General features: G+C 31.1%; 1 protein-coding gene across 1 annotated transcript in view; it reads left to right on the forward strand.

Moving 5' to 3' along the window:
• Nucleotides 1–5,816: 5,816 nt before the first annotated feature.
• LOC126734145 (XK-related protein 6-like) overlaps nucleotides 5,817–12,624 on the forward strand; it is a 37,712-nt gene continuing 30,904 nt past the window's right edge. The window contains exons 1-2 of the mRNA XM_050437676.1: nucleotides 5,817–6,132; nucleotides 6,278–6,491. Of these exons, the coding sequence (XP_050293633.1) occupies nucleotides 6,301–6,491 (191 nt within the window). The 5' untranslated portion in view covers nucleotides 5,817–6,132; nucleotides 6,278–6,300. The remainder of the gene's footprint in view (nucleotides 6,133–6,277; nucleotides 6,492–12,624) is intronic.

Here is a 12,624-nt window from a genome sequence, read left to right on the forward strand (position 1 = left end):
GTTTACATTGTTCTATCTCCAATATCACTTTTAATTTGTTTAAACTTAAATTTGAATAAATTGTATTAGAACTTGTAAGCCAATCAAAATTAAACAAAATTTTCAAAATTTTATTTTGCAAAATTTGAGCCTTATTAAAATTAACTTCACCGCACATACCCCATACTGGCAAGAGGTACCTAAAATGTGTGAGAAAGAAGGCATTATAAATTTGAAATTTACTTTTTTCAGACAAGTAATCTCTACTCCTATATAAGGCAGATAGCATTGGAACTGTTTTATCAAAAATTTTGTTTAAGTGTAGTGACCAATTTAAATTTTCATCTATTTGCAAACCTAAATATTTAATATTCGACACTTTTTCTAATACTACAGTATTAATATTAATATTTAGATTATTGCTGACTGACTTATCTTTTTGTTTGAATATCATGTATTTGGTTTTCTCAATGTTAATTTTTAATTTATTTGAAAACAGCCATTTAAGATAACATTTTAGGTCATTATTAATAAGTTGTGTTAAAGAAGTTTCATCTGTTCCAGCATATACCAGTACAGTGTCATCTGCAAAGGTAAAATATCTTGCTTTTAGCTTGGCTAACTTGAGATTCAGTACATAAAGAATATATAAGAGAGGTCCAAGAACGGATCCCTGTGGTACCCCGTAGGTGTTAGATAACCATTCACTAATAATATTGTCAAGCTTTACGTACTGTTTTCTGTCATACAAATATGTTTTAATTAAGCTGTACAATACATTTTTAAATCCCATTTTAAATAATTTGTCTAAAAGAATGTCTATGCTTTCTACATCAAAGGCTTTTTTTAGGTCTATGAAGACAGCTATAACTATTTGTTGTTTATCTAATGCCATTGAAATACAGTCTACAAAATCCACAACCGCACCAAGTGTACTACTGTTCTTTATAAAGCCATATTGATATTTATCATTCAATAGATTGCAAGAGTTAATGAAAGATAACATTCTATTTTTTATTATTTTTTCAAGAATCTTGGAGAATACACTAACGACTGAAATGGGCCTGTAATTATTCATATATCTTTTATTACCTGACTTAAAAAGAGGTGTAATTTTACTTATTTTTAACTCTGATGGGTATAGTTTTATTAATTAACCGTACCAAAACAGGTATTATGTATTCTCCAAGATTATGTATGTCCCTAACCGTAATATCGTCATATCCAGGTGCTGAGTTTATTTTTAGTTCTTTTAAAATTTCTGATATTTCCTCTTTATTAGTTAATGTTATAGAAATAGAACTATCATTGTAGACTTCATCAATAGAAAAAATCTCGTTTGATAGTTGAATCTCCGTTTCCAAATCTTTAACTATAGATTCACCGACCTGAGAAAAATATGTATTTAAATTATTTGCAATGTCAAGCTGAGAATTAATAATGTTATTTTCAATTATTAATTCATTAATTATTACTTTAGATTTTTTATTTTTTATTAAGCTGTTGATAAATGCCCATTGCTTTTTAACATTATCTCCAGCTAAATTCCATTGGGTTTGAAAATACCTATTTTTTAAAGCACGTATTTTATTATTAATTTTATTTTTTATGTTTTTAAATTTAGAGATAATAGTTAGGTTTTCAGGTTGGTTAATTTTCTTTTTGTATATTTTATCTCTTTTTTTGATAAGCTTAAGAAGTTCAATATTTATCCAGGTGTTATTTTTTCGTATTCTTAATTTTTTTGTATATTGAGATTTATTTTTACATTCATTAATTAAATTAATTAATTCTTGAAAAGTTGTTACGTTAATGCTTAATATTTTTTGTATAAATAAGTTTACAAATTTTTTATAATCTACAGATTTGACTTCATAATCTACTTTTGGTTTATAAAATTGCACAGGTGTTTTAATATCAAGCAATATAAGTTTGTGATCTGAAATTGCATTTTCTTTAACATTAACTTTACAACTTAAATTACTACTATAATCGCTAAGGTCTATAAGAGATTTTGATAAACTGGTAACTCTAGTAGCGCATTCCTCATTTATCGAGTTATTAATTTTAAAATTGTTTAATGCTATTAAATCTTTGTACTCTTTGGTTACTTGCGAAACATCAAGCAAATTAATATTCATATCTCCAACAACTAAATGATTTTTAGGGTGAGTACGCATAATAGATTCAAAATATGGGAAAAAAATTACCACTATTAACAGTGGGTGGTTTATATATAACACTTATTTTTAAGTTTTGTTCCCCTAAGCTAATACATATCCAGTTTATTAACTCACCCTTCCTTGATTTCTCAATTTCACGAAACTTAATAGATTTTTTCACATAAATTGACACACCACCCCCCCTACCAGCTCTGCAGGAATGAACAGCATTAAAACCATCCAACTCAAACAGAAATGTTTCACTTTCTTCTAACCATGTTTCAGCTGCCAATAGTACATCCCAATTTTCACTCACAACCAAATACTGCACCAGATCAAGATAAGCAATTTTTAGTTGTTCACGAGGCCTCGCTAGTTTTCCAACTGACTTTTATTATTGATAAGGAGAACTTTTGAACTTTCGTCTTTCCTCAAAAAGATATTACCATCGCCAATCCATAGGAACTTAAAATTTTGATCTTTCTTAAAAGCCTTAGCTGCCATGTATAAATCAAGATTAGTTTTTGTAAGTTCATGGTTGAGAAACATTTTATTATTCGTAGTATATCCCAAATCTGAACTTTTTAGGCCAAATTTCTTTTTTGATTTTAAAATTTTTGTTTTAGTTGATTCATCTTCAAAGATGACTTTAACAGGGTTATTTTTATTCTTATCCCTGCCCAATCTATAAACAGTAAATTTGTTTACGTTTGGGACATCAAGATAATTGGCAATTTTATTCACAATTTCAGGTAAGTTCTCGTTCTCTTTGTATGGGATTCCTTGCACCAACAAATTTTTTTTAAGTTCCTTTTGTTCATTTTTATTTAACTGTTGCTTAATTTGACCAAGTTCATCCTGTAATTCCTTATTTATTTTAAGTTGATCATCATATTTAGTTAATAAAGATCTGTACTCATTTTCCATCTTTTCCAATTTTGCCATAATGGTGTTATTATTATTCAAAATGTGCGCAAAATGGACTGAAGTCTGAAGATACCACAGTAAAGTTTGTAGAATTATATAGGGAGGAAGAGTGCCTTTGGAATACACAGTTGGTAATCTATAGAAATAAACAAGCCCGTGAGTCGGCTATAAAAAGAATTGTGGAAACAAGGGAAATCGAAAATTTTGGCCCAATAGATGTAAAAAACAAAATAAAAACTCTAAGGTCGACGTATATACAAGAGATAGCAAAAATTAAGAAATGCAAAGCTCTGGGGCCGGAAAAAACAAAAAATGAAGTGGTTTTCAGTTATGCATATGTTTTTACAAACAATGGATAAGAGAAGGGTAACATGCAGTAATTTGGTAAGTAAGAAGCTACTATATATTTTTTATTATATGTACTTATATTAGTAATTGAATACAAAATATATTAAAATGAAATTAAAAAATCATTCGTTCCTGCCATGAAACGGCCCCTGTAGTCATAAAATAGTGTTTATATTTATCCCTTAAATTTCTTGCAAATTGTGAAGAATGATTACTTCCTATACGTGAAACTGATGGCAAACCAGCTACTTCTGACCTCCAACTTCCAAGAATAATTCTACCTTGATCGATATCTTCTTCGTCAACGGATCCCTTTGGCAAATATTCATTTACAGTAGTGCATCTAAGCCAGTTATGTAGGGCACAACATGTTCTGACTATTTTATCCACTGATGATAGTCCACAAGCTATGGGTTTCTCAAAAACTCGAAATCTAGACACTAAAATACCAAAACCATTTTCCACAATTCTTCCTGCACGAGACAATTTATAATTGAAAATTTTTTCATCAACAGTAAGTGCATTCTTTGAATATGGTTTAAGTAAATAATGCTTTAACGGAAAAGCGTCGTCTCCAACAAGAAATCCACCATCCGGTAATATATTGTTTCTCATCTGAAGGCCACCTGAGGTTCTTCCATTGTAGCCAACATCAATGTATATAAAATTGTAATTTCCGTCTACAATTGCCATCAAAATAATACTGTTTTGTCCCTTATAGTTGAAAAAGTTACTGCCACAATTCTCAGGAGCTCGAATAAGTATGTGTTTTCCATCAATGGCACCATAACATCCTGGAAAATTCCATCTATGGTTGAAATCACTTTCGATAGCTTTCCATTCTTTGTTACTTTTTGGTACCTAAAATAAAAAATACTAAATAATTTCTTACTATGCCAAATGTGTGAATATGAGATATTTTCTAGGCTTCAGAAACATATGATAATGGATCGAATACATTACAAGTAAAAGATGAAGTTGAAGAGGCAACACACGAAGAAGTACTATTAGCAGCAGAGGTAATAAAAGCGAATGTTAGTGGAGCTATTAATGAACCTACTCCAAAACGCCATAAGGCAGCGAAGTCCAAGATTAAAGAAGTTGCTGGTTGCATCAAAGACTTAAATTCTTTAACGACGTCTATTCGAGATCTACAATCTACGGAATCATCTGAAAATGAATTCGATATTTTCGGGAAAAGCGTAGCTGCACAATTAAATAAGTTGCCCCTTTTAGCGGCCGTCACGTCTCAAGCTGAAATTCAGCAAATTTTGACTCGTTCCAGAGCGTCAAATATAGAAGGTACAAGCACCTCATTAGGTTCTTCCAGATGCACCAGTGCATTTAGTACTTTGCCAATCCCGGAATCAGGTGAAACCTTGATTTCTCCAGAATCACCCAACACATCCCTACCACCGGCAGATAACAATACAAGCAATATTCTTTCCGAAGCATATAGATCCGCTTTTGATCTAGATACTTATAATTGGGGTTAGAATCATATACTTTATTTTCATTTATACTTAATATTTAGATTTCAGTTTAAAGAATAATGTGTTATTTTACGTTTAATTGAATAATATGATATATGAATAATTATTTTTTTACTGTTGAAAACTATGATTTTAATTTTAAAAAAAAAGGAATACGACATTATTTACCTGTATAAAATCCTCCAATGCATCGTATAAGGCATCGCATACTTCTGGAATAAACTTGGAAATTGCAGGCCGGGAAACACGGAATTGCTGCTGCAAATTTCGGTAACTATTTCCAGTAGCTAAATATGACAGAGTAATTTCTAATTTTGTTCTGGCATTTAAAGCCATTCTCATTGTGGTGTCAGATCGCTGTATAGCTGGCGATATTTTTTTCAGAAGAACGTCAAAGGAAGCAGGAGACATTCTCATACAGTTTCTGTATTCTTGAACGTCTTCGATGGCAAGTTCCTTTAAAAACATGTTAGATGCACCATGAGTGCTTCTCCTTGCCAGCCATTTTCTAACCCAAATTCTTTTCTTGGGATTTGTTGTTAATTCACTCTGAACAATGTCAATTAACTCCTCTATCAGTACTTTAACACCTAATATTAAGCTTCTTTTAAGTAAAACATATTCCTTCTGCTCATCATTTAAATTTAACGTTTTTAATTCTCGCCTGTAACCTACACTACAAAAACTTGATAAAATGGATTTTATGCAAGTTACTTGATCAAATGACTGGCATCATGTAGACAAGAACTATCTTCCAAAGCACTTGCTTTTGGTACTGGATTCTAGTAACTTGTTCAAGTCACTGGCATCGTGTAAACCCCCCTTTAACGACAATGGCTGTATAGTTCTGACGGTATGTCATACAGCGGATAACTGTAACAGTTCGGACGTTCTTGACAGATAAAATCGTGTCGTGCTGACATGCGCACACCGAACCGAAAAATCAAATCAGAAATAACTAACAGCATCAATCAAAGGGTTTTTAATTTCAAGTTTTTTTTTAAATTGTAATTATTCTAATAATAATCTTTGGTTTTTGGTTTATCGGTAACTTTAATGGAAACAGTAATTAGTCGAAATTCCCCAGTCGTGAAGCGGTAGTGCTATTAATAATTGGGCGTCTCCATAATAATAATGTCGAAAATTCACACATAAAAATGAAAGGAGGTTAAGTCGTGGAATGCGGGCGGTCGCCCAAACAAGTTGAACAGGGGTCAAAACAAGTGAGTACACGACATTTAAATGATTGGTGGACTGGCGGCCCCCCTAAGGCCTTTTTTATGCATTCCTTGGGTTGTTTAATAGATAATGCATCATCTTTTTGATTTTCTACAGCTTTTGTTTAACTCAATTTGGATCATTTTTTAGGATGAGATGAATTATAAAAAGTCATGGCAGAATTCTTGCCACTATGCGATCTGCTATTTAACGTAGTATCGCTGGCAGTATATTTCTGTGATCTAGTTTTTGATTTGCTAGTGGTATATGCCCTCTGTAGAAATGGATTTACACTGTTTTTGGCTCAATGTCTCATGTCTATTGGACTCACCATGCTGATATGTCAAGTTGTTTCTTTTAAGTGGTAAGTCATAGCTATTATAGCCATAGAAAACTATAATTTAAGGAGAGTCCCAGGATGTCCATAAAAGGGCCATTATGAGGACTCTTCTTTATTTATTTATATATGGAATCCATTTACATTGTAATTCTTATAGAAATATATAATAATAGTATCACATTCCATATCCTATCACTCCAAATCACAGTAAGCAACAAGTACATCATTTAACTAAAATCCCATATAATACTGTATCATCGTCATCTCATTATATGGGAAGAATTTTCAGCAGGAGAAATTTCAATGCTTTTTCTGCTGCTACAGCTTCGGTAAATCAATCAATCAATTGGATATATTACATATAAGCTTTTACAAAGTAAGTGTAATAAAATCCAATAATTATAATCTATCTCGGTACATTTTAAGGTGCACCTAAGTAACCAAATACCTGTATGTGCAAAACAATCAAAAACAATTTTATAAAAATAAATATTTAAACAAAATATGTCCCATCCACTAACTATTGCAAAGTTTCCATTTAACACCCAATAAATAATTAAACATTAGAAAACAAAAATCCTTCACGATCATGTATGAATGCCTAAAGCTATGAAATATGAAAATTAATTAACAGTAAGTAGTTTTTTAAATACATGTAAATGATCATAAATGTAATCCCCAGATATTTTACAAAATTTTTTGACAGCTTTTGTATGTCTAATATATTGTGGTAATAAGTTGTACAGTTTGGGTGCGTGGTAAAAAATTGATTTTAATTTCATAGTAGTGGCAACAGTTGGAATTGATAAGTGTCTATTTACATTTAATCTAGTCTGATACTGATGATTAACAAAGTTCTTAAATTTATTCGACTTATGAATATATATACAGAGCGACCAACAGTATAATGTGCGTACATCAAAAATATTTCTGGAATAAAGTAATGCAGTAGAAAATCTTTTGTTTTTTTTGAAAATAACTTTTAAAATGTAGTTTTGGGTTACATTTGAAGAAGTCAATGTGTTTTGGTATATCCCACTCCAAAGAATTAGACCATACCTTAGTAGTAATTTCACAATTGCTTTATAAATCGAAATCAAAAGTTGTTTATTTAATATTTCCCTGAGCACATAAAACTTGTATATTAGTTTTCGAATATTTTTTGATAGTCTAAGGATGTGGTGGTCCCACTTTAAGTGTTTCTCAATATAGATTCCAAGATATTTTGTAGAGTGAACTTCATGAAGTTATCCATAAGACTATCTATGTAAATACTATTAAATGATGGACGGTTTGCAGCTGTGAGGGAAAATGCTATATAAATAGTTTTAGTGATATTTAATGATAATTTAAATGAGTCTAGCCAGTGTTTTATTTTCTTTATACCGTTTATAGCATGTTCCTTCACCAAATCCCATGTTTCCCCATAGAAAGTTACTGCTGTGTCGTCAGCATAAGAGATAGTACTACCGTTTTGTATTGACATATTGGTTAAAGAATTTACATATGCTACAAATAAAATTGGACCCAGAACAGTCCCCTGAGAGATGCCCATTTTAATTTGAAGGGGTTCACTTATAGTATTTTCAACTTTGACGGATTGCTCTCGATCCATCAAATAATCAGCAAAAACGTCTAACACGGTTCCCCTTATCCCATAGGATTCTAGGACTTGGAGCAATTTGTTATGAGGGACCGTGTCGAATGCCTTGGCTAGGTCTAGGAAGACCGTAAGACACTTTCTGCCACCATCCAAATGGTCTGTTATTTGCTCACAAAGCACACAAACTGCATCGGTTGTGCTGAGGCCACTCTGGAAACCAAATTGGTTCTTAGAAATTATATTGTTTTGATTAAAAAATTCCACCAGGCGGTCCTTAAGGCATTTCTCAAAGACTTTAGAAAAAATGTTCATTATACTTATGGGTCTATAATTATTTATATTTGACTTATCACCTGCCTTGTGAATAGGTTTTACTATGGCTTGTTTAAATTTTTTTGGGACCTTTGCAGTTTGAAAAATTAAATTTATAATGTGTGCAAGAGGGGAAGAAATATAGATATGAATATGTTTTATAATATCGGTTGTAATACCATCAATTCCGGGTGCAGAGGAATTTTTTAAAGAAGCAATTTGTTTGATAATTTCATTCTTATTAGTAGGTCTTAGAAACATTGAAGCCTGTGTGGATGGTTTTATTTGCAGGGAATCTGGAGGATTTTTAATTTTATTATACATATTGTAACCGACATCAACAAAATATTTGTTGCAAAAATTTGCCATATCCAACTTGTTATTAAAACTAGAATTATTGTTAGTTACGTTAAACTTAAAATCCTGGTTACTGTTTGAATCTGTTACTTCATTTATTATCTTATATATTTTTTTTTTTGAAATTGGAATGCACTTGAAACGGCTTCTGACCCACTTACTTTATTTTTTCAAGTTCTGTGTGATAAGATCAATCAGTGCTTTCCTAAAATGAGGCTTAAAACTAAGAAACGAAAACCATGGTTGAGCATTCATTTTTCTTTCATCCTGTTGAACTTACCGAAGTAAAAAATGAAATCAATTGCCTAAAAAACCATAAATCATCTGGAGCTGATGGGGTATCTTCGAGGTTGTTACTCTTTTTGCCTGATTCAGCCTTAAATGCTTTAGTTTCTGCCATAAACAATTCTTTACATAATGGCATTTTTCCTTCATGTTTAAAAGAGGCAGTGGTTATCCCTCTTCATAAGGGTGGAGATTTGGATCAGCCTTGTAATTTCCGTCCCATTTCTATTTTGTCTACCCTCTCTAAGATAGTTGAAAAACTTGCAAAAAGTGTGGCATTTTGTCTGCAAATCAGTTTGGATTTCAAGCCGGTAAAGGGACTCATGATGCTGTTTTTAGCTTTTTGGAGAGCGTCTATGTGTCCTTGAATTCTGGAGAGTCATCGGCGGCAGTATTTTGTGATCTATCCAAAGCATTTGACTGTGTGGATCATGGAATACTGTTATCTAAGCTCGATAAATATGGTTTTAGAGGCGTAGCATTGCGATGGCTTGAGTCCTATCTATCAAATCATACTCAGAAGGTTTCAGTGTCTGGGTGTTTGTCTGCTTCTAGATCCCTAAAATGCGGCGTTCCCCAGGGTTCAGTGTTGGGACCACTGTTATTTTTGCTGTATGTGGATGACTTGAGTTCATTAAAACTGCAGGGCAAGGTGGTTCAGTTTGCTGATGATACCACCATATTCCTACGTCTTCCCTTACCAAAAACTCATTAATTTACATAAGTAAAAAAATTTACAATCATGTTCCTCTGTGTGTTAGACATATATCGGATGTTAAGAAATTTAAAAGAGAATTAAAGTCGCTTTTATTGGCTAAGGCATATTATAACCTGGATGACTTTTTTAATGATTGAGGTTTTAACCTTGGACATGTTGGAAAGTTTTCTTTTTTTCCTTTTTTCTACTCTAGTTTTGTCAACAAGTTTACCTTTATTTGGTAATTGATTGTTTTATTTAGTTATCTTTAATTTAAGTATGTTCAAAAAGTTTTGTCTTCTTGTGTTTAATTTTGTTCATTGTTTTGTCAATTTTTGAAATTGTATTTGTGTTTTGTTTTTTTAGCTTGTAGGATGCTTGTACACAAGATTATTCTTACGTAATATAGCACATTTTCTTTCTTTCTTTCTTTCTTTCTTTCTTAACACAAATTACTAGCAAGAGAATGATTGAAGAAAGAACAATTCACAATATTTGTCTTAATGTTTGCTTAAATTTACTTAATTAAGAATCAAACAGATTCATTTTTCCCAGCAGTTCATTAGCTCTGTGAACCTCTCATGTAGTTGGTTCATTCATTCTATCAAATAGAATATCCTAATATAAAAAAATCTAAGTCTTACAAAAAATGAAATATAGTAAAATTATGATAAAAACTAGTCAAACATAGTACTGTAAAAAGAGACTTATATATTATAGCTCATTTTTACATAAAATAACAGTTGGTTAGTTGATTGTTAAATATCACAGAAATATTATAATATGTTGAGGATACGCTTTTTTAATAAAGTTTTTAAAAATACTTGCATTCTTAACATACATTGGTAAATTAGTGGTCAACAGCAGGATTATGATGAATTTGTATTGTTGAGACAACAATGTGAGTACTTAAGTGAGTTGTACTATCAACAATACATTAATAAGGTGGAAATTAATCTCCCTGATAATCCAAGGTACTTCTGGTCATATATTCAAAATAAAAGAACTGGTTTTAGTCTTCCCTCCAGAATGACATACAATAACAGGATTAGTATGAATATCTCGGATACTGCAGGTATGTTTGCAGAATACTTTTCATCCGTCTATTCGGATGAGCAAGTCAATGACATACCATCTTTTGATTTTGATAAATCAATTTGTCTGAGCATTTTTTTTTTTTTTTTTTTTGAAAACACTTCATATATTAAAGCAATTATCTGGTTACAAAATTGATTTTTTTTTTTTACATTTTTTTTTTTTCTTAATACATATTTATAATATTGCCTATTTCATAAACTTAATAAACACACAAGTCCAATATATGAATAAACTTCTAAGCAATGCTTATATTAGCATTGGTACCGAAGTTACATTTAAAAGGAATATGTTATTGTAACAATGTGGCCATAGAATTACATATTAGAAACTTTGTTAATAGTGTAAGGATTGCTTAACCATTCTAATAAATTTATAATAAGAAACTTCTTGTTTTATTTCATAAGACAGATCATTATAGGTTTGTGTCGCTGCGTTGATTGGGTTTCTAAGGGCAATGTTTGTTCCAGCACTACTTAGTCGAATATTGTTGTTTCTTAGATTATGTGCATGTATTTCACTAAAATAAACAATAGTGTAATTTGATTTTTGTAGCTTATTAATTATTTTAAATATTAATTTTGCTTGTTCTATTTTAAGTGAAATTTAAGGGATTAATTAATTAAGATAATTTAAGGGAAAAAATGATATAGATATACTTAAAAAGGAAGCAGAAGAAAAATTGAATGGCTACAACATAGAGGTGACAAAACTAAGAAATCCCCGCTTCAAGATAATTGACTATAAAATAAATGATAAAGACGATTTAAATAGTGAATTTGTAGAGGCCAGAATCCGGGAACAAAATCATTTTATTGAAGCAATGGACCACCTAGAAATAACTTTCTTTAAACTCAATAAAAAAAAAGATTCTTATACTATCTACGGAAATTGTTCAGCCAAATTATTTCATAAGTTAATTGCAGTAAAGAAACTATATATAGGATGGCAGCGTTACCCAGTATTTGAAGATATAAGTGTACCCAGATGTTTTAAATGCCAAGGATTTTTTCACAAAAATACGGAATGTCCGAATGAGGTCTTTTGTGAGTATTGTTCGGAGAAACACGCAGTTAAGGAGTGCCCAAAAAACCAAAAAAAATGCATCAATTGTATTCATGCAAACGCAAAGTTTAATTTGGAGCACAATATAAATCATGCCGCAAACGACAAAACTTGTCCGTCTTTTGAACATCAAATCACGCTTTTGAAAAACAAAATTGACTATGATGGAAGTTATGGCAAATAATAGGCAAGAGGTAGAAGTGCTACAAGAACTGGACGTTTTAGATAATGCGGATCAACAAAGTACGGACTGTGATTATGTAAGCAAAAAAATTAACATAGGTTCCAAACTCTTAAATATCATTCATTTTAACATAAGAAGTTTAAAAAAAAACTTTGATCAAATGATAGTTTTTCTACAAACATATAATTTAATATCCTGCGACATTATTGTTTTGGGTGAAACATGGCAATTGGTTGGTAATGAATTTAATATAGAGGGCTTTAAAATGTATTATAATGGGGGAGACTGTAACCAGAATGATGGGGTGGTTGTTTATATAAAAAATAATTTAAACATAAACAAAGTAGAAAATATAAAACTAATTAGGTCGGGAATTACTTTGATTAGGATAACTTTAGCTATAACTGATATACAATATGGCATAACGTGTATATATAGACCTCCCTCGACGGTAGTATCGTCTTTTCTCGATGACCTGGAAAATTATTTATTACGTGAATGTAATCAGCAAACAGAAATACTTCTGGGAGATATAAACATAAATACTCTATCTGAAAAT

This window comes from Anthonomus grandis, chromosome 3, assembly GCF_022605725.1.
Source record: "Anthonomus grandis grandis chromosome 3, icAntGran1.3, whole genome shotgun sequence".
Classification (NCBI taxonomy): domain Eukaryota; kingdom Metazoa; phylum Arthropoda; class Insecta; order Coleoptera; family Curculionidae; genus Anthonomus; species Anthonomus grandis.